The sequence below is a fragment of the Protopterus annectens genome, chromosome 7.part1, assembly GCF_019279795.1.
Source record: "Protopterus annectens isolate FY-2018-M chromosome 7.part1, PAN1.0, whole genome shotgun sequence".
Lineage (NCBI taxonomy): Eukaryota > Metazoa > Chordata > Ceratodontiformes > Protopteridae > Protopterus > Protopterus annectens.
This window is the reverse complement of record NC_056740.1, coordinates 541,681,934-541,709,048: the sequence shown is the minus strand read 5'-3', so window position 1 is coordinate 541,709,048 and position 27,115 is coordinate 541,681,934. Positions and strand designations below refer to the sequence as shown.

General features: G+C 40.4%; 1 protein-coding gene across 4 annotated transcripts in view; it reads right to left on the bottom strand.

Moving 5' to 3' along the window:
* TCF12 (transcription factor 12) overlaps positions 1 to 27,115 on the bottom strand; it is a 1,980,472-nt gene that overhangs the window by 129,623 nt on the left and 1,823,734 nt on the right. For all 4 annotated transcript variants that reach the window (XM_044078972.1, XM_044078971.1, XM_044078973.1 and 1 more), the window contains one exon: positions 12,065 to 12,262. In XM_044078972.1, the coding sequence (XP_043934907.1) occupies positions 12,065 to 12,262 (198 nt within the window). The remainder of the gene's footprint in view (positions 1 to 12,064; positions 12,263 to 27,115) is intronic.

Genomic DNA, 27,115 nt, shown 5'->3' with positions numbered 1-27,115 from the left:
ACGCAGTGTCTTATTTATTTAATTTACCAGGGTAGTACACTGACCACAACAGATCACTTGCAGGCACAGCCTTAAATGTGTTCTTGTAGTAACTTTAAATTACAAAGGGTAATACAAAGTGTATTTCACTGGCTCTATGCTCCCAAATGTGTTATAAAAACAAAATCAAAGTTCTGCATATACCACTATGCAATGGAAGCTTCCAGAAGGCAGAACTCCTTTCTAAACAGAAATGAGTCAGTGGCACAAAAGGTAGCACTCGCCTTTGGTGAGACCTGTCTAGGTTCTATTCCCACACCGGGTGAAAAAAAAAGATTACTGACGCTGCAGTGCAGCATCTCCTTATGATGAATTTCCCAAGTGCACTGTCCTCTGGATGACGTTAAACCGAGGTCCCATCTGCTTGAACTGGTGGTAGCTCAGATGAATGTAAAAGATCCCGCAACACCCATCAAAAACAGTAGGGGAAGTTCCCTGAAGCAGTGGCCAAATTTCCCCTAGCAGTATAAATACTATCTCAGATCTCCCACGAAAACAGGCTACTAGCCTAGTGGGACTAACTTGGCCAACAAAGGATAAATAAAGTGAAATAGTCTCAAGTCAGCATGGAATGCTCCAATAAGACATTATGCAAAGAAAGGGAATGGAGATGAGTTTGTACCATTTCTTGCTTAACTTGACCAGAGTCTGGGTAATGGCTCAGGCAATAAAAGAGCCAGGCAAAGGGGGGAGGGTAGGAGGGAAACAATGATGGTACTTCAGTCATCTGGGAAGATGGGGAGGGAGAGGTGGTTCTGGCTGGATTAATTGCATAAAGCAAGCAGAGGCATATGCAGCACTGAAAACATCCACATCAAGGATGCATGCTTGGTGTTGTCATGCCACTGATGGCAGTCTTTAACAGTGTGCATGTGTGGTAGCCACAAGTGTATGGGGAAGGCATTAACAGCATGCCCCATTGGGGATGCAGCTGCTGACTCCCAATTACCTGGGGGAGGGTTAAGGTCTTCAAGAAATTACCTGGCTCTCCATATTAATGAGGGCTACCTTGTAGGCAACTGGAGGAGTAGCAAGTCCCTTGGAAGGCAACAGGCTACAGGGAAAGGGGTCTGATTGTGATACTGGCTCGCTCCTTTTGACTCCCAGTCATGAACAGTCTTCATTCAACAGGGCACTGGAAAGCTATTCATGGGCAACAGGCCGCAAGGCAGACTGATGGTCCCTTGGCTGAGGTTAACCAGCCTGCTTGGACTGACATCTCCCTCTGGTCTACCACTTGACTCAGTGGCAAGACTGCTGCTGACTTGGAATGAATAGGTTGTGGAAAGGATTTAGGTGTTGAAACAAAAGACAAAAAGCATATAGAAAAAAATATACTCTAAGTAAACAACAAGATCAAAGCTCCAGCTTAACTTTTCTTTAAGATTTATGCCGATCCATTAAAGAGGGTTACTTTTTCTGTCTGAACGGTCTCTAAAAAGTGCAATCACGTTAATTACATATGGCATCTGAAATGTTGTTTGGTACAGTATATACTGCAGAAATTTCAAGGATGCCATAGAAACAGTGCCAGAGTCTTCCTACCTAAAGATGTCTGAATGGCAACAATCTGCAGAATATAAACTTGGAATGGACCGTGGTGGTGCAGTGGTTAGCATGGTCACCCCACAGCAAGAGGTTCTCTGGTTTGATTCTTGGCTGGAATGCCTTTTGTGCGGAGTCCGCATGTCCTCCCTGTGGTCGATTGAATTTTAAAGGTGCGTGTGTGTGTGCCTTCTGTGAAGGTTGGGTGCCAGGCTGGCAACTCAACACCGTAAAAACTCCACTGCCGATCAATCTGCGGACATGTGATCTGCTGTAACGACCCCTAACAGGAGAAGCCGAAAGACACATATAGACTACAGGTGGACAAAAAAAATCAACTTCAAAACTTTCTGTCATGAAAATGTGCTACTGGTGAAGTAACTATAGAAAAGAAATGACAACACCATAGCTTTCAATTTTTTAGCTCTAGAATCAGGGACAATGTAAAAAATTAATGAGGAACAAAAGGCCAAAACCAGAGAGAGATTTAAATTCTCTAATTCACTTAGAAACTTAATAGACCAACAGGTTTTCCATCAGCATGCATTCTCTGAAATTTATAAGCAGCATGAAATTGTAATATTTAGTAACTGTAATCTTAACCAGAAAATCAAGAATTTTATGAGGGACAAGGCAAAAAATACTCTGGACTTTTCTGCAAAATTAGGGGAGTTGGGTTATAGGCAATATACAATCTGCAAAGATACCACTTCCTTTAAAATATATTAACCAGAAACATAGCAAATGTGCCTTTAATGAAGTACTTCAACATTACCACGAAAAGTGAGAAAAAACTCACACATACACACAGTTCATTTCTTCCCACAGTATGGATAGCCAAGCAGTGTTTAAAAGGCAATCTGGCATATTTCAGCCGTGATCAGAGTTAGCATCACTCCCTTTCAGAAACTTGACTCCTACCACAAATGTTTGCCTTTTCTTTCCTGAGGAATTTCATTCTCACAGTCGTTGCTGCACTGGTCAAACCCCCTACACCCCCCCCCCTCATTCTCTCTCACTGATCTTTACAACTCATCAGGAATGATGCTGTCCACATGCACAACAGGTGTACAAACACTTCTTTGTCTTACTAGAGGGGCTGGCTGAGGCAAGGCCAGATAGGGTGGCACTTTAATTGTTAAGCTTATTAGCATACAGCTGAGAGCCTGCTGCCTGGGTGGGGAAAAGCAGCAGACTCCAAAGCTACATTTGTCCTTCCTTCCAGAGCTGTAAAATATTACTTTCAAAATAAAAGTAATAGCAACACTACATAGATGGACAGAGAAGCCTGGCACGTGCCCAACACAATCTAAGCAACTTAAAAGCATCAGAAAGCCTGCCGCTGTTTAACCACAGCAATTAGGGTTAAAAAAAGTTGTAACCTACCACATTACTTTTATTTACCATTGTCTATCTAGTACATGTTTTATTATTGTATCTACCTGTGTGTACTTATTTAGTATTCATTACTTATTTAATGTGCGCTTTAATACCCGCTATTGTCTTGTTCATGTATAATGTGTTAACTTTCATGTATCATTTGGAGCTTTTCTCGATGGGCCTCTGCTGAAAATGGGTTCCTGACCCAGCTGGACTTTCCCAGTAAACAAACGTTAAATATGTTGTTGTTGTGTCTTTCGGCTTTTCCCGGTTAGGGGTCGCCACAGCGGAACTCCGGTCCGCTAATGATTGGCAGTAGATTTTTACGTGCAGAGTTGCCGGCCCTGATGCACAACCACGTTAAATATACAAAATATTAAATAAATTATAAAGTTCCCACCCTGCATCCCAAAAGAAATATTAGTGGACTCAGAGCTAGTGTTGTACAAGAGAGAAGAGGACAGACAGAAAAAACAAACAAAAAAAACCCACTAATCATTGTCTGTTAGACTGAAATGAAGTTAGTACATCCTTTAGTTCCCATATGGGATTTTGTACTTTTGAATGGTGAAACTGAAGAAGGCAAAATGAATTCTACAAGAAAAGCAAGTGCTAATCTACAAGCAGAAATGAGGAGTAAAGTGCAAGCTGTATCTCATCAGGGCTAAAATAAACAAACTTGCTGAAAGTTTTGATGAAACAAGATCAACAACAAATATACCAAACCGACGACAGAAAACTGATGATCTTTCTCCAAGTTTCTGCCATTCTACTTAGCCACACATGGAACCTTTTCGCGAAGTGAAAAAGGATACATCCTATTCTCCCACAGGCTGGCCTCACACCATCTATGTCACTATGAAAATGAATGGTATTAAGGTTAATATCACCAATATTTTTACAGAAGAGGTGACCAATTGTGCAGTATGAAAGCAGCGCTACTCAATTTTGTCTGCAGAGAGGGCAACAAAACTACAAGGATGGTTTCCTAAATTATCTGTCTGCCAAGAGTTAATAAACTTTAGACACAGGCCGTTTTCTTACGTCTTTGTCAAGGCTAGAATTCCAGTGAAGCAACACAAAACATGTGGATTAAAGTAGTACTGCGGAAGCAGAAGGAAGGGATTCTGATGCAGTGACCTGAAGTAAAGAATCGTGACTCTGTAAATTGGATTTCTACACTTGCCAGGTCTAATCAATGGGACAGATTGTTTTCAAGTCTATTTAAGCAAAAAATACATAATACATATAAGGCAGGGCAGCATTTATCTGGTGTTGCTTGAGTTTTAGGTCAAGTGTGTGCGGCAGAGAAGCAAACTGAGAAATAAATTTCAAAACATCTGTTCTACTCTAAGAAGATGTGTTTACTTGCTTGCAATGGTAAGTTCTCTCAACATGTTTTTTTCCCCCACAACCCCAAATCTATTAAAAATAAGAGTACTACAAGCTTCTGGTGACGCTATGTTTACCAGCGAGGTGGACCTGTCCAGTGGACAAACTATCAAACATGGCCCGGCTCTCAAAGTTAAAGCAGGAATATAAATCCAAAATGAAAGATGCAATCTAAAACTGAAAGTGATGCAATGTGGTGCACTAAATTGGCAGCAGTAAAAATAGACAAGAACTTGTCACTTGGATGACCTCCACCCCATTCTAAAAAAAAAATGTAACAGAGCTCCAAAATTATGGGATGCAATACAAACCCCACTAATGTGTTTTATATGAAACACACTTGCACACACATGTACGTATACTAACTCCAAGATCATCATACAACGGCCAAAAAGGAATACTCCAAGACTCAGCAAACTCGAGCATGGTATACATACTAAGCCCTAATTATCACACAATCACTATTCCCAGCAGCTGCATTTTGCAGTCTCAGAATTAAAACTGTTACCAAGAGAGACCTACAGAATGCAGACTGCTCTGGCACAGTAAAAAAACAAAACAAAACAAAAAAAAAAACTAAAAATGGTGGAGGCTGCTTTGCCTTTCCTACCCAGCATCCTACTTATGCCCTCTATGTAGAGAGGAGACCAAGCCCCATTGTGATGATATCCAAAGCCTGGGCATACAGATGAGTGGGTAGACATGAACCTACTGTGAACTGCCACATATGAATCATGCAGCAGAAGTGATCCTTACACTCGAGCACAGGAACAGCACACACAACTGTAATATGTTCACTGCACAACTCACTAATGCAGTATGACTTCCTTATCCACAAGAATAGACTTCCACTTTCTAAGTCAGACTTCCGTAAGTTTACAGAGGCAATCAACAGAAAGCTGATTCGCTCAAGGCCACATGTCAGCAGTTGTATGGCTTAAAAAGGAAAAGTGGCACACGTGACCCGTGTTTCACCTACAAGGCAATATCGGACCCTGGCCTACTAGAGATGCTCCAAATACACAAGTCTAACTCCTCACCCATTACTCGCTCAATAAGCCTAAATCTAATATGCAACATCAACACCTGCTGTAGAGAGAGGTTCATCTCCTAGAGGCTGCCCCGTCTTTGGAACAGACTTCCCATACATGTCAGAGTACCTCGCTGACCCTCCAAGCACAACCTTGATGAGTGGATGGGAAGCCACACATTTGCACCAGGAGTTCCACCTATGTCTCTCACTGACCGGGGCAACAAATGCTGACAGATTTATTTTTTATGGATAATCTCTTGGCTAAACTTGCAAGGGCCCTAGGGCCATTAGTCTAGTAACCTCCTATGATCCTATGAACAGTTTAGATTCTTTTTTGTCACATGAAATGATCAGTCACAAGTCTGTCTGATGAATGGTCTCTTCCAGGAGACTTCAGGAGAGTGATACTACTAAATCAGAAAATGAATTCCATCTTCCTTACTAATCAGATTATTTTATCAAATACTTCTGTTGCAAATTTCCAAGGTTTATGATGTTAGTCATTTCTCCCCCCTTATATTGCCCTTCTGTTTGGGAAGAAGCCATGAGGGTCATCTGCAGTCCTCATCCCTTTAACTCCTCTTGTGGCCTTATTTTGTAACTTGACTCATTTGACATTATCCCTGTATGGGGCACCAAAACTGAACAAAGTACTCCAGCTGTGTCCTGGCCAATGAATAAACGGAAGGATACTATAACCCTCTCACTCCATGCGTGAACTCTGATCAACAGCTTTGTGATGCCTACATGTTCAATCCATGACTGAACTCTGATCACTATCTGTGTGGTGTCCATGCTCACTATCTGTGTGGTGTCCATGCTCACTATCTGTGTGGTGTCCATGCTCACTATCTGTGTGGTGTCCATGCTCACTATCTGTGTGGTGTCCATGCTCACTATCTGTGTGGTGTCCATGCTCACTGTATTTACTTCATTTGACATTTGTTAACTGGGAAAGTTCAACTAGGCCAATGGCCTTTTTCACAGGAGACCCAGGGAAAAAAGCTCCACAAAATTGTTAAGTTACAAAAACAGTGGATTGAGCACAGTAAAACAAATACAGTGGATAAATCATATCTGGGGAGACATGCTCCACATCGTAAACTTACAAAACAGCAGATAAAGCACAACAAAACAAACAATTCTGTGGATAAATCATAGTAAAACAATACATTGAGGACAACAATTCCGTGGATAAATCATAGTAAAACAATACATTGAGGACAATTCTGTGGATAAATCATAGTAAAACAATACATTGAGGACAACAATTCCGTGGATAAATCATAGTAAAACAATACATTGAGGACATAGCATAATGAAGTAAAGTACATGACATTTCTATGGGATATGACTAACACAATAGTAATTAGCTGAATCTTTGACTAAAACAAATGGAGTGAGGACACTACAGGCTCTCCATGTACTTAATCTGTGCCTTCCTCCTAAGAAAATATGTTGTTGACAGTTGCTCTAAGTGGTTGTATATAATGCATTTTCCTTTGCTCTTACGGTCCAGTCAAGGAAAGAGAATAAACCTGTTAAGTTAATACAGGACTAAATTAAATTAAAATTAGTCATTACTCCCAATTCTGAAGTATACTTGTCTCCTTTCTGTTCTATTTTGTTTTATAAAAGATATCAGTTTGGGAACACATTAAATTGTTCGCATTAGTCATTTTTAATTTTGCTTTTTTTTGCTCCCTCTCTCTTAAATACTCTTTATAATCTGAACTTCATCAGCCCTGCTTCATGTCTGCTGTTCAATTGTTTGAGATCCAAGGAGACAGTTAAAAATTCCCATTCTAGTACCTTTTTCTATTAAAATGCCCCAGTTATAAAACTGGGGAAACAAAATCCAACCCCCCCCCCAAGTGAAATAAGCCTTAAATATTATTTGTGAAATTGAGAATACATTTGTGTCTTCATTCATTTCTAACCATGGTCTTCACCCTCACATAACAAAACATGGAGAACATGTAAAATATTGCACAACACTACGCTAACACTTTCTGAACAGCAAAACAACTATGAATTTGCTGGTGTAAACTTTGTTACATTGGACATTAAGCAAATATAGACAAACTAGTTGCATGCAAACAAAAACATTTTCTACATAAAGTAACATTAAATTAAACCCCATAACATAATTAAACTACAACTTACCCCAACAATGGGCAACAAATGTATGAAACGAAACAATGACAAAGTTTACAAGACAAAATAAATATACAAGTTATATTAACAGCATCAGATATCACCCAATCACCTCAGTATTCTAAAATTCCCATAGGATTACTGCAGTGCTTTTAACAAGCTGTATCCTATAGCCTAGGGTACACAGTTTGATTTCTTCCATCCCCATTTGCCTGGTGTGTACTTAGACAGAACTTCTGAGTAGTCTCTAAAAAGTGACATGTCCAGTTGCCTCTGAAAAGTGATACATCCAGCAGACTCACCCGGCCAACAACTGAATAATATTTAAATTAAAGGTCCTCTACAATGAGAGAAAAAGAACCATCAAGCACAGTAGTTTGCACGGATGCCTTACAGTACTTGGTTCAACAATCACGTTCTTGGTTTGAACGTCATCCATGTAGAGTTTGCAGGTCTGTGCGAGTTTTCAAGTAGTAGTACTCCGGTTTCCACCAGATCCTCAAAGATATTCTTGTAGGTGAGATGGCAATCCTGTACACTGCCCGTAGGGGTATGTTTCTCCTGCAGGTTCAGGGTGCTTCTATGCCTTTTACTCATGGGGTACCAGGACAGGTTCCGTCTCCCTTCGACTTAAAATGCACACAATGGCAACAGGAAATTAAGCACTGCTGGGTAGGTGTGGGAGGAAAGTGACCATTTTCCCTGAATGATCCTCTCACTACAGTAGTAAAAGCACAGATGTTCTAAACAAGGACATGCTGGTACTTTAAGCCTTTCATTCACAACATAGTATGTTGAAACTGTAGATAAACCTCTGACGTAAATGGGCAAATTCTTGGATAACCTGACAGGCACTCTTGAAAATTCAAGGATGCAGAGGCACTGCTGGGTGAGGTTCAGTAATGCAGGTAAATGTATCCCAAGAATATGCAACCACAAAAAAGAAAGGGCCTTTACTAATGCATCACATCATGTTAGCATCTCAGCGTAAGCCTTCAAGGTGTTAGAACAGTCTCATGATGTATTAAGGTCCTGTTACATACTTTATAGTCATGTATGCTTGGGGCAATACTGTTCCCCTGTTTTACTGACCACAGAGGTTCTCCCATTCGATTCTTGGCTGGAGCGCCTTCTGTGTGGAGTCTGCATGTCCTCCCTGCGGTTGAGTGGCATTCGAAAGACATGCGTGAATGGGCGTGCCTTCATTGAAGGTTGGGCGTCGGGCTGGCACCTCAGCACTGTAAAAATCTACTGCCAATCATTAGCGGGCCGGAGTTCTGCTGTGGCGATCCTAACCAGGAAAAGCCAGAAGAAGTGACATAGCTGTTTTTTCACATTACTAAAACTATGACTACCTTGCTCTTTCTCCAGGCAAACATGTTACATTATTCCAACAGTCTGCACATACATCCACCACTCCTCATTACTAAACTGTTTATCATTTTTTACCAAATGCAAACTGCCAAACTCAAACTTCACTGAAATGCTATTTTTAATTTCTTAGTGTCCATATTTTAATATAGCTAGCTTTTGGGGAAAACATGCTTATTCTTAATTTCTGTGATATTACCCACGGTGCACTGCAGAAAATTCCAGAGTACAGCAACAAGAAAAAAGAAAGTCTGAACATCCAGCAGAAAGTAAAGATCTTGAAGAAATGAAACACTTTTGATGTTTACAACCCTGCCTCTGGAAATAATATAAATGGATGCCTGACTTGTGAATAAGAAAACCTGGAATTAATTTCATTCCAAACAGACCAAACGACCGTATAACATTTAGGTTACATAATTATTTCCATGACAAGTGAGATTTTGCCTTGATCACAATGCATTCCTGCTGGGAATCTGTTTTACAAGAGAAAATTTCAAGGCAAAAGGGATTTAAAATGAAACTGTAAACATTAAAGCACATGGGACACATTAAAACATGTATTTTGGAGGCAGGCTATTTCCAAATGCACATTTTTCGAAGATACACTTTAGATTTTTTGTGCAGACTTCAATCCACACATGAAATTCAAACCTTTTAAAACTATTTTTATGTCTTCATAAAACAGCTTCCTCGTTTCATTAAAGCCCTAGACTGCAAGGACAGATGCTCTATTCTTAAGCAACACTCCAGCATTTTTTTTTACAGTAACAAATTTTTTTGTTCACTGCAACTATGCATTAAATAAAATAAAATAGTGCTTAAACCTGGACTTCACAATAAGCTCCACATCATAGTCCGTAACCAGTAGAAAACCGTTTATCGTACATCCATAAAACCAACACTTAGATTGAAGTGTTTGTGTATATACATCCATAAAAACAAAATCCAAGTTTAGTGCTTTCATCCCTTCATTAAAACTCTAGGACATCATCAGAACTAGTTGAAAGAGGAAATGAGGTCAGCATTAAATAGTTCCAAACGTTAACTGATACAATTAATAAAAAGGTGTATCCCTCGAAAAATTTTACAAAAAATGTATAAAAACAAGTTATGATACATCTATATATAACAACCCATAATACATACGTTACAAAAACTTCACCCGTCACTTCAACCATTTTTAGGAAGGCCACTTTCTCTAATGCCTATTTGGATTTTCACAGCTGTCACCCATATTGACAAAAGAGAAATATATTTAGAGGACAAATTATTAGGGCTGTGAGAATGTGTTCCACTGAAGAATGGTTTGGTAATGAAGTGGAAATCATTACCAACATGTTCAAAACCAAGGGTTATCCAGAAAAACATATTGGTAGAAATCACCAAAAGTGTAGTTGATCATAGGGGCAATAAATTCAAACCTATTTTTTGTAGTGGCTTGACTACTTTTAGTGGTTTAACAACTATACATAACACTGGTTTTAGTTCAAGCATGATTATCCCCCTATGGTGAGGGCGAAAAGGCCCTTAAATCAATTAAGAAAAATTGGAACATGTTTAGGGGAAATTTGGAGATATTTAATCTGCTTGGAGATGGTCCGCAGTTTGTATACAAAACAGGTAGGAACATCAAATTTTACATAGAGCGCAACATTCCACAACGCCCTTTACGGGTGAAGGGTACAACAAAATGTGGTGCATGTAAGCAATACGCCTTTGTTCTAGACAGTGACACTGTACAAGTTCAAGGGAGGTTAAGACCTGTTACGTTGCAGAAAGGTAATTGTAACAGTAGAGGTTTAGTGTACATCGCAGTTTGTCAAACTTGTAAACAATATTATGTTGGTAAGACTGAAAGGGCATTGAAATCTAGGATATATGAACACCAATATGCCACTTCTAAGGGCAATGGTAACAACGCGCTATTTAAGCATACATTAACATGCCATGGCTTCCCCAATTTCAAATTTGGAATTTTGGAGATCATTCCTAGAAGTCCTAGGGGTGGTTGGTGGGAGCTAAGTATAGATCTTACAGAATTGTACTGGATTATTAAGTTGAATGCTACTAAGGCCCCAGGACTCAATGAGTATTCGTCCTTAACACCAATACTAAAAAGAAAATATTTAAAATTTTAAGGGGCATTTACTTACATACATTTACTTGCGCATACTTTTTTTATATACACATTTTTATAACGTATGTATCATGGGTTGTTATATATAGTTGTATAATAACTTGTTTTTATACATTTTTTGTAAAATTTTTCGAGGGATACACCTTTTTATTAATTGTATCAATTAACGTTTTGAACTATTTAATGGTGACCTCATTTCCTCTTTCAACTAGTTCTGATGATGTCCTAGAGTTTTAATGAAGGGATGAAAGCACTAAACTTGGATTTTGTTTTTATGGATGTATGAACACAAATGCTTCAATCTAAGTGTTGTTTTTTATTGATGTACAATAATAAACATTTTTCTACTGGTTACGGACTGTTATGTGGAGCTTATTGTGAAGTCCAGGCTCGAGCACTATTTTATTTTATTTTGTACAGTTTTGGTGCTCGGTGTAAATGGTTTGTGGTTTCTACAACTATGCATTAAAGCTTTACTTAACATGCAACATATTCTATATGCAAACCAATTCCCCAAATTTCCACAACTCAATCCATTCAGGTCACAGTACACACAGCTGCACTAGCTAGACACTTAAAAGTGAGAGTATATCCATCTAATACCTGAACCTCTAATACCGTTTGAGAGAGAAATTACCTCTGCTGATAGTTATTACACATACGGAAAACTGTGCACAAACTATCTAATTCTCTTTGGAAAGCAGAAATCTTTTAAGTTTTCCACAATGGATCAAACCATGACATGTCAGGCCATTGACAAAGACAAAATGCTCCAGGTGCGATTTTTCAGCAATAGTCTCAAAACAGTAAATGCACCGGACTTGTCTAAGAATTTCTTTTTAAACAAGACTCACCATGTGCTAAACAGACATTACCAAACATTAACAGAAATTGGAATTTCTACACTTGTAACAAAATCTTAGCACCTTCTACTGACTACAGTAGTTGCAACGCTATGAAAATAATTTCTTCTTCAAATTTACAAAATTTTCCACAAAAAGTAATACCATTGAAGTCGATCGACTAGTTGATACAAGATTGGTTGCTCCATAACTGGAATTCAGCCTTGCAACTGGCCCATTATGAGCTGCTGCCAGCAAGCTATGAATTTCTCCCCCAGTTAGGCTTGTTGAAGGACCTTCAGCATGGTTCCGTAAAACGTGAATGGCATCATCCAGTCTGTCCAAGCGATCCTCCATTCGAGACTGTTGTAAGAGAACGCATTTAGTAACAATTCATAAAAATATTTTACTTTTATTAATATACTTCAGGAAAAAATGACAAAACAAACTTCTGTGCCCCCCCCCCCCCACACACACACACACACAGGTTATGTTACAAAAGAAAGCAGGGTCTATCAATACAAAAACAGGCCGTCATCAACCTGTGCCATTGCAGGCTCAAGACAAATTCGCCACAGAGGCCCCAGTTGTGTACCCAGACAGGGTAGGAAAGAATGTGTGGTTGATGTATGTTTACCTTCCATGAAGGAAGAGTCTTGGGGGAGGGGGTCTGTAAGACAGCTCTCATGGCATGTGCTTTCCCAGCAATGCAGACAGGAATCCTTTCAGTGGCATGGGGGCAACTGCACATGCCTAATCCTTTGTAGGTTCTGGTACGCCACACACATGCCACCAAGAAAAAAAAAACAGGTAGGGCAAAAATAATTTCAGAAAGACCGCAATAAAGTACTATAAAACAAACGGCAACAAACCAACTGCTAAGACGTGATAGTACAAGAGGAAGAAAAAGAATGCTATTAACTGGAAAATAGACTGCAGTCCACATCTACATAGGTTCATAGGCTGGTACTAGGCTATCGGCCTTAGGGCCTATACAAGCCTAGCCATAACAATTCCCTGGATATTTCTTCCCACAATATTAACTTCCCTGGACCCCTGTTTAGCATGGTGACTGACATGATCCCCGGGATGAATTTCCTATCTCCCATCCAATCATCAAGGTTCCTTCTGAAGAGGGCCAAGGAAGCGCTCTGCTTGACATGTATGGGGAGTCTCTGGGTCAGGAACTTATCCCTCCAGCATGTTTTGTTCATTGTGATGACAAGGTTTAGAACCCTGGAGTGTGTGGCTCTGAGGGATTTCTTTAAGTAGAGCATGTCCAAAAGCTCAGGGTTTGACATGGCCTTGTATGTTCAGCAGAGATCGCCTCTGAGTAGACGATATGCCACAGAGTATAGCTGGAGTTTTTTTTAGATGGTCAGCATAGGGCATCTGGGTTTAGGCCTGTGATTCTTTTCGTGAGGTATTTCTGCAGCCTTTCCAGCTGTTGCAGGTATCTTGTGAGGTACATACCAAATGGGGAGTTGCACTCTACAATGGGTCTAATGAGGGATGAGTACAGTGGGACAATGACCTCCTTTTTTCTGGATGAAAAGCCCTTAGTGATGAGGTGTGCCACATAGTAGGATTTCCTGACTGTTGTGGTGATGTGGTTATCGAAGGTGAGACCACTGTCCACCTGTGTCCCCAAGTTTCATCACACTTTCGGTGTTTAGTGTTCTGCCACCTATGTGGTAATTCATGGGTATATGTTTTTTTCTCAAAGTGGATAACTATACATTTCTTGCCAGTAAGCTTGAGCCCATGGCTCTGGCACCAAGCATCTGTTTCTGTAAGGCCCTTTTGTAGAATATCCACATCATTTGGTGATTCAATAATGGCTCCCAGTTTGCAGTCATCTGCAAACTTTGTTAGCCAGAGTCCCTTAGTGTTGGGCTTGTACTTCAGAGAAGTAGATGCCAAACAAGAGCAGTCCCATGACTGAACCCTGAGGTACGCCACTTGTCTGGAGCTGGATTTGGAGTTGGCTTTTACAGTCTGGGTTCTGGCAGTAAGCCAGTTGGAAACCCATCGAGTGACACAGGGATTTATGCCCAGCTTAGTAAGTTTATCTAGGATTCCAGAGTGGGTGATGGTGTTGAAGGCCTTGGCAAGGTCCAGACAGGCTGTGTGGACTGCCTTACCCTCGTCCACAGCTCTGGAGATTGATTCGAAGAAGTCAATCAGGTTCAGGAGACAAGATCGGCCCCTCACGGACCCAAACTGGGTGTGGTCCATTGTTTGAAGGTTGCCAATGTCTTTGTTTATAAGTTCCATGATAATGCGTTTCATGCCCTTGCAGATCAGTCTTGTCAGACTGATGGGACAGTAGTTCCCAGGATCAAAGGTGGATCCCCCCTTGTGGAGTAGGATAACTGTAGCTGTGCGCCACTCAGTGGGCACAAAGCCTGAGGTGAGGCTATGATTAAACATGACACTTGGGTGAGGTGCCAGTTCACTTTGTAGTTCATGTAGTACACAGCCCTGGTTGTCATCTGGTCCCATGGATGCTGTATTCTTAGCTTTGGAGAGTGCAGTTTCTACCTGTGTGGCCATGATTACCACAATTTGACAATCTTTTGGTATTGAGATGGGCCCTTTAGGGGATGAAGTTGGCACTAAATCGATCTGCAAAGATATTGGCAATATCCTTGGGATCAGTATATTTAATGCCATTCTGCTGTAGCTCAGAGGAGATCACAAATACATAACTTACACAAAAATGTTACTAACAAATGTGCCAGAGGATTCTGACAGAGGCAATGAACCATGCAACACCTCAATAGTAGTTCTAGGATGTGCATCAGTTCAGTACAAAGTCACATATTTGCATAATGCATATTTTGTATGTATTCCAATTTAAAATGTAAAGGACTGAGAACTAAGTGAATACATGGGCCAGTGAAGAGAGACAGGTTTGTATAAATTCAGCACACTATCACTATAAACCAATGAACACTTAATAAAATCTGAGTATTTTGCATGAAGTGGTTAGTACAGGTCAAGCTAGCCTTATGTCTCTGCCTTGACTGAAATCACAGTCCCATCAACAAAGTAAAGTGCTATATCTGTGCCTTCTGGATGGAATATGTGGGAAAACTAATACACAATCTCAAGTTCAGATAGGAAAACCTAGATGCAATCCCTGAACATTTGAACGACACACTATAAGACTAAGCAAACTGCATAAAGTGACTACACTCCACTAAACAGCTTGCTACACCTACTTTAGGTACTACACTAAAAGATCGCCTGTCATTCAACAGCAAGTGGATCAAAGTGGTGGTGGTGTGACCCAACAGAAAAGGACTCTACAGATGCCTTTCTTCTCTGCTGCTGCCAGACTACCAATCAGGCACATAATGAGAGAGGTACCAGTGAAAAGCACTAGGCCGAATTAATGTTATAAAAGAACAGTAAAAACTGAACAGTAAAGCCTGACCTCAGCACAACAAGTAACCTCACTTCTGGCAGCTGTGGCAGTAACGGGGCGTAAGAAGGTGCAGAGCAGTCCAAAATGAAACACAAAACATAGAATGTTGCTGCGGAACTGGCAAAATCTATCTTAGAAGTGTGCAAGAAATAGCGAAGCAAATGGTACATGAGCATGCGCTCTCTCTCTCTCTTTTACAAGGAGAATTCATTTATAGGTTCATATGTACTTGCTAGGCTACTGACCTATGAGGATCTTAAACCTAGCATTACATTCCCACGGTAGTTTTTTAGCCTTTCTTCTGTGTATGAATAATCTCCTTTCCATAAGCTATATGGATGCTGAGTAGATGGCAAATTTACTCTTTCCTATACAGTCTTCATTTCGTTAGAATAGAGTGAAGAGAAGTACTTTCCTTTATTCAAAGTGGAAAACTGTTTAATATGAATAGTAGTCTCCATGATAAAAATCTATCCCTCCAACATGTTCTGCTTAAGTCACAGAACAGACTGAAATCCCTTGAATGGATGTTTATGCTACAGCTGGACTTACAAATGTGTAACAAGGCTAACAGCATAGAGTCTGTTGAGACTCTAAATGCAATGCAGAGGTCACCTCTTAGTAGCATGTAAGATACAGAGAACATGGACTTTGAAATGGCCTGCACAGTTATTATGATTTAGGCCCTTTTTTAGTGAGAAAACACTGCTGCTGTTCCAGCTGTGCCAATACCTTGGAGAGGTACACTGAAAGGGGGCAATTATCATCAGTGACCTGACCCGGACGGACAATCCATTGTTGACCTAGGTTCCCACATCCCTCTCTACAGGATCAACTTTCAGGAGGTGCGCTGTCAATGCGACAGTTACAAGGGTGGTCATGCATGCCAAAAGACACTATTAAACATTTCTTAGCATTTAAGTTTAGTCCATGGTTTTGGCACCAGTTGTCTATGTGGTAAAGGCCCTCTTGGAGAATCTTTTTTACTTTATATTGTGTTGACAGAGTTAGTCTTGCTAGGCTAGTGGCCTCTTTTCAGCGGCGATCTGAGGTGGTATTTGTACTACTAGAAGAAATCTGGCCAGCGCATCAGGGAACTTCAGCTGCTCATCACTGTTGTGACCCATTTTGGAGGAGCACTTCTGGTTTCCGTTCCAGGCACAGAGGTGGCCCGGAGAAACAGGGAAGGAGATGGAGTAGTGAAAGAAATGAAGGAGAAAGTCAGTATCAAGACTGGAGAATGCGTGGAGGATTCGGAGGAAATGTTTCAAAGAAACATGTTTGATGGAGATAAATCAGAAAATGATGAGTGTATAATTACAACCCTCCAGTCAGGAGGGCAGTGGGATGATTTACTTAAAAAAAAAATGGTGGTGCACAGTGAGCCAGAAAATGAAGGAGATTTTTTCTGAGGGATGTTATGGAGAAAATACGAAAGGAGAATGCAGAGACAATCCTGAACAGCGGTGAGATGTAAAAGAAAACATATGCAGAAAAAGTAAAAGCAGGCAAAAGAGAGCAGCAGAAAAGGCAGAAGAAAATGAAAAACAAATGCATGTGGCAAGGATTCAAAGTAAACAAGACTTAGAAAATGCCAGGTATGAAGTGCAGTACAATTTAATAGCTCCTTTGGGCATAAAAGGATATTAGGCAAGAACATTTCTTATTAACAGACATTTTGTGACATTATATTTGAGATGTTTTTTTCACTGTAAAATTTTCTTGGAGAGAGTGGAAAAAAAGAAATACCATTACCCATGGAATCTTTATGTTACAAAAGCATCTAATAGGGAAACAAAAAAAAAAGATTGATTTACAATTTAGAACAGAAGCAGAAAGAGACATTGAAATGAAATTTGAAAGCTTAAAAGTACTGGACACTGCAAAAGTTTATGACAAAAGGGGTTTATGGACTGGTGGCTGGTATTGTAATATTGTGCTAAAAATAGAAAGAAAAAAATATACATATACCAAGCATGATAAATGGGGAGGGGAACAAGGGTTTTGTAAAGTACTAGGGACAACCCAAAACATGCTTTTTTTGGGGGGAAAGGACATTTGATAAGTAAATGTGAAACGAAAATGTTATATTTGTTGGAAATGTAAGGAAAAAGAAAGGGTAGAAAATGAACAAAGGAAATTTTAGTAGTAGTTGAAATACAAGAAAAATTAGACAACAAAAAATAGTAGAGAGGACAGAAGAAGGTTCTGAAATAAGTGATGAAGACAAATTGGGGCGGTTGTAAAAGGAAATAATTCCATTGGTAAAGGGGTAAAAGGTAGACAGACAATTTAAAGGGGCAACTACAAAAGAAAATAGAAAAAAGAAAGGAAATGTATGTAAAAAGAATATATACAGCTAAAGATTATGGTTAAGATGTTTGACTCGGACACAAGGTACAGTGTTTGATTCTTCTCCTTTTGTAAGGAAATTGGTTAGCTTTAAAATGGACCATTAAGAAAGCTAGCCTAGTAATTCACTATGAATCTAAGGAAAAGGGAAAATGAAAATTTTTACAGTGCTTTCTGTAAATGTGAATAGTATTAAAATATAGTAAGACTACTAGAAATTTTGGAGTGGTAATACATATGTAGATGCAATTATATTACAAAACAAAAGATTAACAAATGAAGAAAGATTAGTGAAACCATGGGGAGGAAAGAATCTGGAATTCAGAAAATGAGAGATGTTCTGGAACAGCCATATTCTGTAGAAATACAGTAAAGATAACAGATGCAACTTTAGCAAAACAATGGGAAGACTGACCACTGCAGATTTAAAATGGAAGGAGCAAGTATATAGAATTATATACTTATAATAACAGTAAAGAAAAGGAAAGCTTACTTCGGCAGATTTTAGACTATGTAGTGATAAATATGAATATTATAACAGGAGACGCTGCGATTTAAGATGCAAGCAGAAAAAGGAAATAATACAATAAAAATACTAGAAATTATAAGATGTGGGATGTTAAAACTTCGGACCAATAATTCATGGATTTACAAAAATGATATGTATGGAACTGAAATAGATTTTATAGTACCAGAAGGTTTAGCTATAGGAGAAGGGAAGGTAGTTGAAATAGGATTTTCTGATCATCTTGCAAGATGGCTACAGATAAAAGAAAACAAGAAATGTATAAAAAAAGCAAATGAATAAAAAGGATAAATGAGAAAGCATGGAATAAGAAAGGAAATAAATTAGTAATATAGTTATGGAAAGACTACATTACTATGAGAACATTTTATAAAAACTTCTGAATGGTAGACATTTAAGGAAAATATATATATTTTTTACAGTGGCAGTATGAGTAGAGAAAGAAAAATATAAAAACATAATGATGCACTGGAAGATTTAGACCATAATGACAAAGTACTCTGACAAAGAAAAATAATTATATGAAAGAAATTAAAAAAATACAAGAATTACTATATAAGCAAAGATTTTTTGCAAGGGAAAAAGAGAAATATTGAGTTACTTAAGCAAATTAGTCAAGGAAGATGGTAGGGTAATAAGAGAAAAATGTAAAAGGAGAAAAAGAAAGAACTCAGGAAAATGATTACGAACAGTGTTGTACAATACGTACAAGAAATGTTTAAAGAAAAAATGAGGATGTGGAAAAAACATGGAAAGCAAAAATTTAACAGAAAGAGTTGGAAAAGGGGACTTTTTCACATAAGCTAGATAAAGTGTTAGGACAAGTAAATATAGATTCAGCTGCAGGCCCAGATGGAATAGGGTACAGAATGTATAAAAATTTAAGAGACTTGGCAAAAAATATTTTAAAGACTTTGAATGTATGATTAAATGACTTTTTTATATAAAGCATTATATAGTGGAATACTTAAATTCATATGGAAGAAGTTAAGACAGAATTAAACAATGGAGACTTAACACCGAATATTGATTACATTATCTTTATTAAAACAACACAAGAGATTTGAAACTAAAATGGAAAATATTACGGGAGATAACATTTATAGTATAAAGGAGGAAGGGCTATCAAGAATCAGTAATGATAGAAAGATTGTAGATATCACAAACAGAAAAGAAAAAGCAAAAATCATGACAGGAGACCTTAAGGCATTTCACACAATTTTACATGAAATTTATGGGTAATAATGAAAGAATATAATATAAGTGAGAAAGTAAGGAAATTATGTATGTCAGCGTATAGTAACAAAGTAAAAATACTTGTAAATGGCTGGTTAAGCCCAAAAGGTACATATGAAGAGTGCTGTAAGACAGGGATGTCCAATGAGTTGTATACTCTTTATATTGGTTATGAATGTGATAGTACATGAAATAAATTACAGAATGATGAATGTGGGGTATATAACACCTGAAGAGTTAAAAATTGCAGTTCTGTTAACATATGCAGATATTATAATTGCAAAAAAAAAAAAAAAACAATTTGGATAAAAGTAATTATTTGTACAAATGAGTGATTAGAGGTTACAGAGGTGGCTTTAAATAGAGAAAAGTAAAAGTTTAGGTGATGTAGTAAGGATCAGTGGTAGGGCGGCCACGGTGGTGCAGCGGTTAGCATTGCTGCCTCACAGCAAGAGGTTCTCCAGTTCGATTCTCGGCTGGGTTGCCTTCTGTGTGGAGTGTATAGTCTGTGTGGAATGTATAGTCATACCCTTTGGTAAAAACAAGGTAACCCCAAGTTACCACATAGATGGCAATCCATTAAGCACAGAAGAGGTTATCAGGGACCTGGGGACCCAAGTTGACAGTAACCTTTCTTTTGACACTCACATTGCCAAAGTGGTTAGGAGGACCTTCTACATTGCCCACCTGATTATGAAGGGATTCACATCCAGATCAAGGGAGGTCATGGTTTCCCTGTACTCTTCACTTATCAGACCAATGATCGAGTACAATGCCCCATTCGGAATGTATCTTACCAGACACCTGCAGCAATTGGAAAGACCTCAAAAGTTCCTCACCAAAAGGATAAAGGGGCTCAAAAATATGCCATATGCTGCCCGACTGAAGAAACTCCAGCTCTATTCAGTCGCATACCATCTGCTCAGAGGTGACCTGTGCCTGACATACAAGGCCATGTCCAACCCGGAATTAATGGACATGCCCCACCTCAAAAAATCCAAATCCACCAGAGCCACAAGAGCAAGAGACTTAAACCTCAACACGGATATAAATAGGACGTGCTGGAGGGACAGATTCATCACCCAGAGACTCCCGATGCTGTGGAACAGAATCCCGGTCCATGTGAGACAGAGCACCTCGCTGGCTCTGTTCAAGAGGAATCTTGACCAGTGGATGGGAGATCGTAGGTTTACCCCGGGGATCATCTCTGTATCACTGCTGGACAGAGGCACGGCAAACTAATGGGTATAGTATTTCTTCAACCTAAGGGGTGGTGAAAACCACACAACTCTGGCTAGGCTTATAAATGCCCTAGGGCAGATAGCCTAGTATGAACCTATGAACCTATGAGTCTGCATGTCCTCCCTGTGGTCGTGTGGCTTTCCTCTGGGTGCTCCGGTTTCCTCCCACATCCCAAAGACATGCAGTAGGTGGATTGGACACTCTAAATTGGCCCTAGGCGTGAGTGCATGCATGTGTGCGCCTTCTGTGGAAGGTTGGGCACCGGACTGGCAACTTGACACTGTAAAACTCCACTGCCAATCATAAGCAGACAGGTGATCCGATGTGGCAACCCCTAACCAGGAAAAGCCAAATGAAGAAGAAGTAGTAAGGATTAGGGGTATATATTTTAAAATGAATTAAATTTCTATGTTAGGTATAAAATTTGTGAATAAAGATGCAAGTAGAATTCAATGGGGAAAAACAATAGAAGAAATAAAGCAAATATGTCTTTTCTGGAGAACACAAATTATCATTCATAAAAAAAGGCTTATTTGATAAATTCAGCACTGATGAGAAAAAAACAGCATATTTAGCAAGTGTACTTGCGTTTCCAACAGTATTTGAAAAGTTGAAAACGAATTATTGCAGTTTTTTTTCCCATTTATAAGGGGCTCTTGCTTAAACCCAGTAAATTAAGGAGTTTTGCATATACGCAAAGAAGGCAGTTTTAAGGTTAGTTAACCCAGTGGTAATATGCTGCTTCATTAAATTTGCATGGTGTTAAATTGGACAAATGGAAAAGATGAGAAATTAGTAGTAAAACTGTACAAACATAAGTATGATAAATTTTCGGGTATGGTATATAAAAAAAAAAAAAGTAAAGTAGTGTACACTTACCATAAATGTAGATGTTTGAGTGTATTCACTGTTGCTGTCATCACATTTGGGTTATCTGCTTGCAGTAGCCCTCAGTTGGCCTGATCATCAAAGTCTTGGGTCCCTGCGTTGGTTGCTCTCTCAACTTCCTTGATGTCAGGTAGTCAGGGGTATAAAGCATGCAGTCAACGCTGTTACATTAGTTTTTCTTGCCCCAGATGTCAGGTGCCCCCCTAATGGGAAGCAATTAAATATATATACAAGGTTACACCTCCAATAAAAAAGCAAATACACCAAAAAGCTTTAAGCATAGTAAAAAGGAATAGAGGTATAGCCAAAATAAGTCAGGGGGCTGGAGGGAGGGTAACCAGGACTGCAACAGTGAATACACTCGAACATCTACATTTATGGTAAGTGTACAAACTGTACTATGTTCTTCGTGTTTCACTGTTGCAGTCATCACATTTGGGTAGATTCTCAAAGCTAAGGATGGGAGGAGGAAATTAGCTATAAGGCCATGCAAGGCTGCAGTGGCAAAGCCAGCTCTGGGTTTAGAGAGAATTGGCAAATGGTAATGCTTGGTGAAAGTATGTACAGAACTCCAAGTAGCAGCTCCTAGGATGTCCCTGGTAGGGACACCTCTGAGGAAAGGCTGCAGAGGTAGATGCAGCCCTGGTTGAATGTGGTCTTATCCCCTGTGGGATAGGTTTTCCATGGTGCTTATAGCAGAAATGAATGCAATGGCCTATCCATTTAGAAATGGTTTGCTTTGAAATGGCCTTCCCCCTCTGCCCTGCAGCAAATGCCATCAGCAGCTGTTCAGATTTCCTGAGAGGTTTAGTCCTGTCCAAGTAAAATCTAAGTTGTTGGTGTACATCTAAAGAGTGCAGTATACGTTCCCCTTTGTTCTGTGGATTAGAAAATAAGGTTGGCAAATGAATGGAGTGATTAAGCGCCGCACTGGATACTACCTTGGGCTTGAAGGAGTGATTGGTCCTGAGGGACACCCTGTCCGCATGAAAGATGATGAAAGGATCCACTGCCATAAAGGCCTGTAATTCAGACACTCTTCTTGCTGAAGTGATGGCTAAAAGGAAGGCTGCTTTCCAAGAAAAGAATTTCAACTCTGCACTTGCAGCTGGCTCAAAAGGAGTTAGAGTGAGTTTTTCCAATACAAAGTTAAAGTCCCAGGCTGGAGTTGGAGCTCTCCTGGGTGGTCTTACGTTTCTGGCCCCTCTGAGGAACTGCTTGAGCAGTGGATGAGAGAAGAGGGGTGGTTCTGTGTTGTAATGAGCTGAAATGGCTGAGGCATGAATTTTGGAGGAAAAGGAAAGGCCCTTGTGAAGCATTTCAGTTAAGTATTGAATAATCTGAGGTAAATTGGGCGCTGCTGTGCCCATCCCCTGAGTTTGGTTCCAGGAACAGAATCTTTTCCATTTTTCAGCATAAGATTTTCTAGTACTAGGCCTCCTTGCCTCCAGAATGATACCCAACACTTGTTTACTGAGTGATGGTAACGGAGAGATCAGGTAATTAGCCAGGCTGCCAGGTTCAGGGTTTGAAGCTGAGGGTGCAGAATCTGGCCCTCCTGCTGGGACAGCAGGGTAGGGGTCTGAGGCAGGTGTCATGGCGCCAGCAGGGACACACCGCGCAAGAGGGGATACCAGTGTTGGTGTGGCCAGTCTGGTTCGATCAGTATCATCCTTGGTTTCTCCTGTTTGATCTTTGGTAGTACCTTGGAGAGGAGAGGCAGAGGAGGAAATGCATAAACTGATAAGATTTTCCCAGGTGAAGGACATAGCATCCACTTTCCAAGCTTATTTGTGGGGAGTCCTTGTGCAGAATTTGTCCAAATGGTAGTTCTGGGGGGGAGGCAAACAGGTCTATCTCTGGGCTCCCCCCTTTTGTTTCTCAACAAGTTGAATATCTTTGGTTACAGTTTCCACTCGTGTGGGTCCATGAGATTTCTGCTTAGTTCGTCTGCCAGTGTATATAGCTTTCCTGGCAGGAATTGAGCCTGTAGGTGCACTTGGTAGCTCAAGGCTATGTTCCACAGAGCCATGGCTAGTCTGCAGAGAGGGTATGAGTGGGATCTCCCCTGCTTGTTTATGTACCATATAACAGTGGTGTTGTCCATCTTTACCATTAATTGTCCTGGAAGAATGTGGTACTTGAAGGCTGTCACAGCATTCTGTACAGCTAACATTTCTTTTTGATTGATATGCAGGTGCGTTTGACTTGGGTTCCATTTGCCCTGAATGCACTTCCCTGCCAAGTGAGCCCCCCAAGCACAGTCTGATGCTTCTGTTGTTAGGGTTTGGGTGGCAGGGGGTATAGTGAATGGCAATCCCTTGTTTTGGTGGCAGGCCTCTGCCCACCAAAGGAACTCTAACTGTAGGCAAGGTATGATAGGAATCATTGCTTCTAGATCCTGAAAATGTTGACACCATAGGCTTTTTAGATACCATTGTAGTTTCCTCATATGCAGTCTTGCATATGGAATTAGGAGAATGCAGGAGGCCATGAACCCCAAGGATTGCAGCATTTGTCTTGCAGATAGCAGGGTCTTTGTGGCCATTAGTTTGAAGTAAGCTGTCAAATGAACTTGTTTCGTTGGCATGAAGAAAGCCACCTGGGAAGTTGTGTTCAAGCTTACTCTCAGGAATACAATTTGTTGGCAGGGTATAAGATGTGATTTCTTTTCATTTATGATGTACCCCAGAGAAGTTAGCACCTTTTGTGCAAACGCCACATGATTCAAAAGTATGTACTGGCTTTCTGCCTGAATTAGACAATCGTCCAGGTTATGGGTATATTTGAATATTTCTTTGCCTGCAAAAGGCAATGACTGGAGCTAGGCACTTTATGAATTTCCGGGGCGCAGTACATAAGCCAAAGGACAGTGCAGAGAACTGATGGTGCATGAAGCCTGCTTTGAAGCATAGGAATCTTCTGCAAGATTCCCTGAATGGGGTGTGCAGGTAGGTTTCCTTTAAATCCAGTGTTGCCAACCAGGCATCCTTGCCTAGCATTGGAAGCAACTGGTGAAGAGTTAGCATCTTGAATTTTGAAATCACCAAAAAAGTGTTTAGGATAGAGAGATCCAGGATAGAACGCCATGAGCTGTCTTTTCTGGGCACCAGGAAAAGTCTTGAGTAGAAACCTTGTCCCCTTTCCTCTTCTGGGACAGTCTGAATAGCCCTTATACTTGAGAGAGAGAGAGAACTTATAGAGTCTCTGCCCACTGACTTGGGGGTAGGTCTGGCCAACCGTTTGGGGTTGGTAAAGTGTGGAAGTGGAATCTGTATCCTTGGGAAACTATATTTAAAACTCATTTGTCTGGGGTAATGAATTCCCAGGTTTTTGCCTGCAAAGCAATCTTTCCCCCTAAAGGAGCAGTCAGTTGAGCAGGGCTTGGAAGTTTTAAAGTTAAGTCACTGAGACAGTTTACCATAGGGGGGAGTCTCACTACTCCCTGATTTGGAAGTGGGAGCCTCCCACTGCTTAGTCCTGTGCGTACCTTGGGACTGAAGCCCGAGTGTTCTGCTGGTTCTGGGTTTGGACTGAGAAGGCTTGGAAGAGGCAGGAAAGGACCAATTCTTAAGAGGGCTAATGCCTACTAAATCTTGGAGGCTGTACTTGCACGAAATCTTTAACAGTTTGCATAGATTTAGCTTTTTCCTCCATCTTTTTAAGTACTACTACTGCTTTGTTGCCAAACAGGCGGTCCTGGTTTAAGGCAGCATCCAGTAATTTAGCTTTAACATGATCTGGCAAAAATTGCTCCTTAAGCCAAGCATGCCTTCTAAGTACAGACCCAGTGACAGCAGCCTTGCAAGATGCCTCTAGTGAATCAAAACCATATTGCAAAGTTGTTTTCCAACTTGTTCTGCAGAATGCATTAAATCCTGTAATCCTTATTTTCAGGAGAGTCAGGAATCAACATCATTTTCTGTTTAAGCAATCCAATAATATGCTGCTGATACTTTAACATATGAAACTGGCAGTTTAAGGCCCTAATGGCCAAGGTTGCAGAAGTGTATACCTTCTTACTCCATCTATCCAGCGCCCTGGAATCTCTACCAGAAGGGGTAGGATTTTTGGCAGTAGTAGCCTTAATGCCCTTGGGTCCCTGCAAAATGGTCTCAGGATCCGCATCTGGATTTTTAAAGGAGAGCTTGTGAGAGTCAGGAACCCTGTAATATTTATCTGTTTTTCTGGGAGCAGGAGGTAAGGAGTCAGGGGCCAAGCAATATTCCGAAAAGGCATCATCAACAATGTCCAGTACAGGAGGGATAGCTAAAGGCCTGTGTTGGGGCAGGAGCCTCTTTTTAGAATAAGAGTAATCCTGGCTTTCCCAGTGAAAATGCTCCCCAAGAGTATGCAAGGTTTCACCAAGAGAGAAATCCTCTGGAGGGGAAGTAGATGGAATTGAGTCCTCTGCATCAGAATCCTCATAGGTAGATAAGGGTAAATCCTGGTCATCAGAGGAAACAGAAATTTCAGAATCCTGATCAGAAGAATCATAAGCAAGTTCAGTCCTAGGTCTCTTAGAGGGGGAAAGCTGGCTTCCCCTGATTATAGTAATAAGGTCTTCAGCCATTCTTATCTGTTTAGGCATAGAGGCCTGACCATGCGGTCTGGGCGTCGGTTTTCTAGGTATGGATCGAGTTTTATGCCTTGAAGAAGAAGACTGTGTTGGTTTAATATGCAAGTCAGTAGGCCTGAACACACCCTCAGAAGCCGGTGCCTGCACAGCGGCTCTGGACCCATCCAAGGTAGCGACATCCGCAGGTTCCACAGTTGAAGCATCTCGTGGTAAACTGGACTCTGAATGGGTCTCAGTAGAGGTCTGCGAATCTGAAGTAGCGGGTATCAGGGGCTGTGAAAGTGCCTCACTGAGTACCGGCGAACTGGCGACTAGCTTAGGAGAAGTGTCATCAGCAGCTTTGGACCTAGGTGGCCTGTCTCTGTCTTTATCTTTGTGTTTTTTCAGAATGTCGGTAGTCGGGTGGCTTACCAAAGCCATATCTGGGTAATTGAACCAAGTACCAAAATATTTAGAAGCTTAACTACACCGACGACGAATAGTTCTTTGTTTAAATAAGGCACAAAACCGACAGCGAAGTATGTCGTGGTCAGGGCCTAGCCAAGGAATACAGTAGGAATGAAAATCTTTATAAGGTATTTGCTTTCCACAAGAAACACAATTATTGACTTTTACTGACATCGGTTTAGAGCAAGAAAAAGTTTCCCCAATGGGGTACTTAGCTTTAGTTGAAGACTTTGGTTCTGAAACTTGAAAACGAAAATTTCAGGAGTCAGATGACCGGCACTTGCGAACTGCTTCTGCTTTGGGCACTGCATGGCAAGAAAGACTGATGTAATGGCGTCGGCTGCATGCTTTATACCCCTGACTACCTGATGTCAGGGAAGATGAGACAGTAACCGACACAGGACCCAAGACTTTGATAATCAGGCCGACTGAAGGCTACTGCAAGCAGATAACCCAAATGTGATGACTGCAACAGTGAAACATGAAGAACATCAGTAAGAGAGAAAAAAAGTG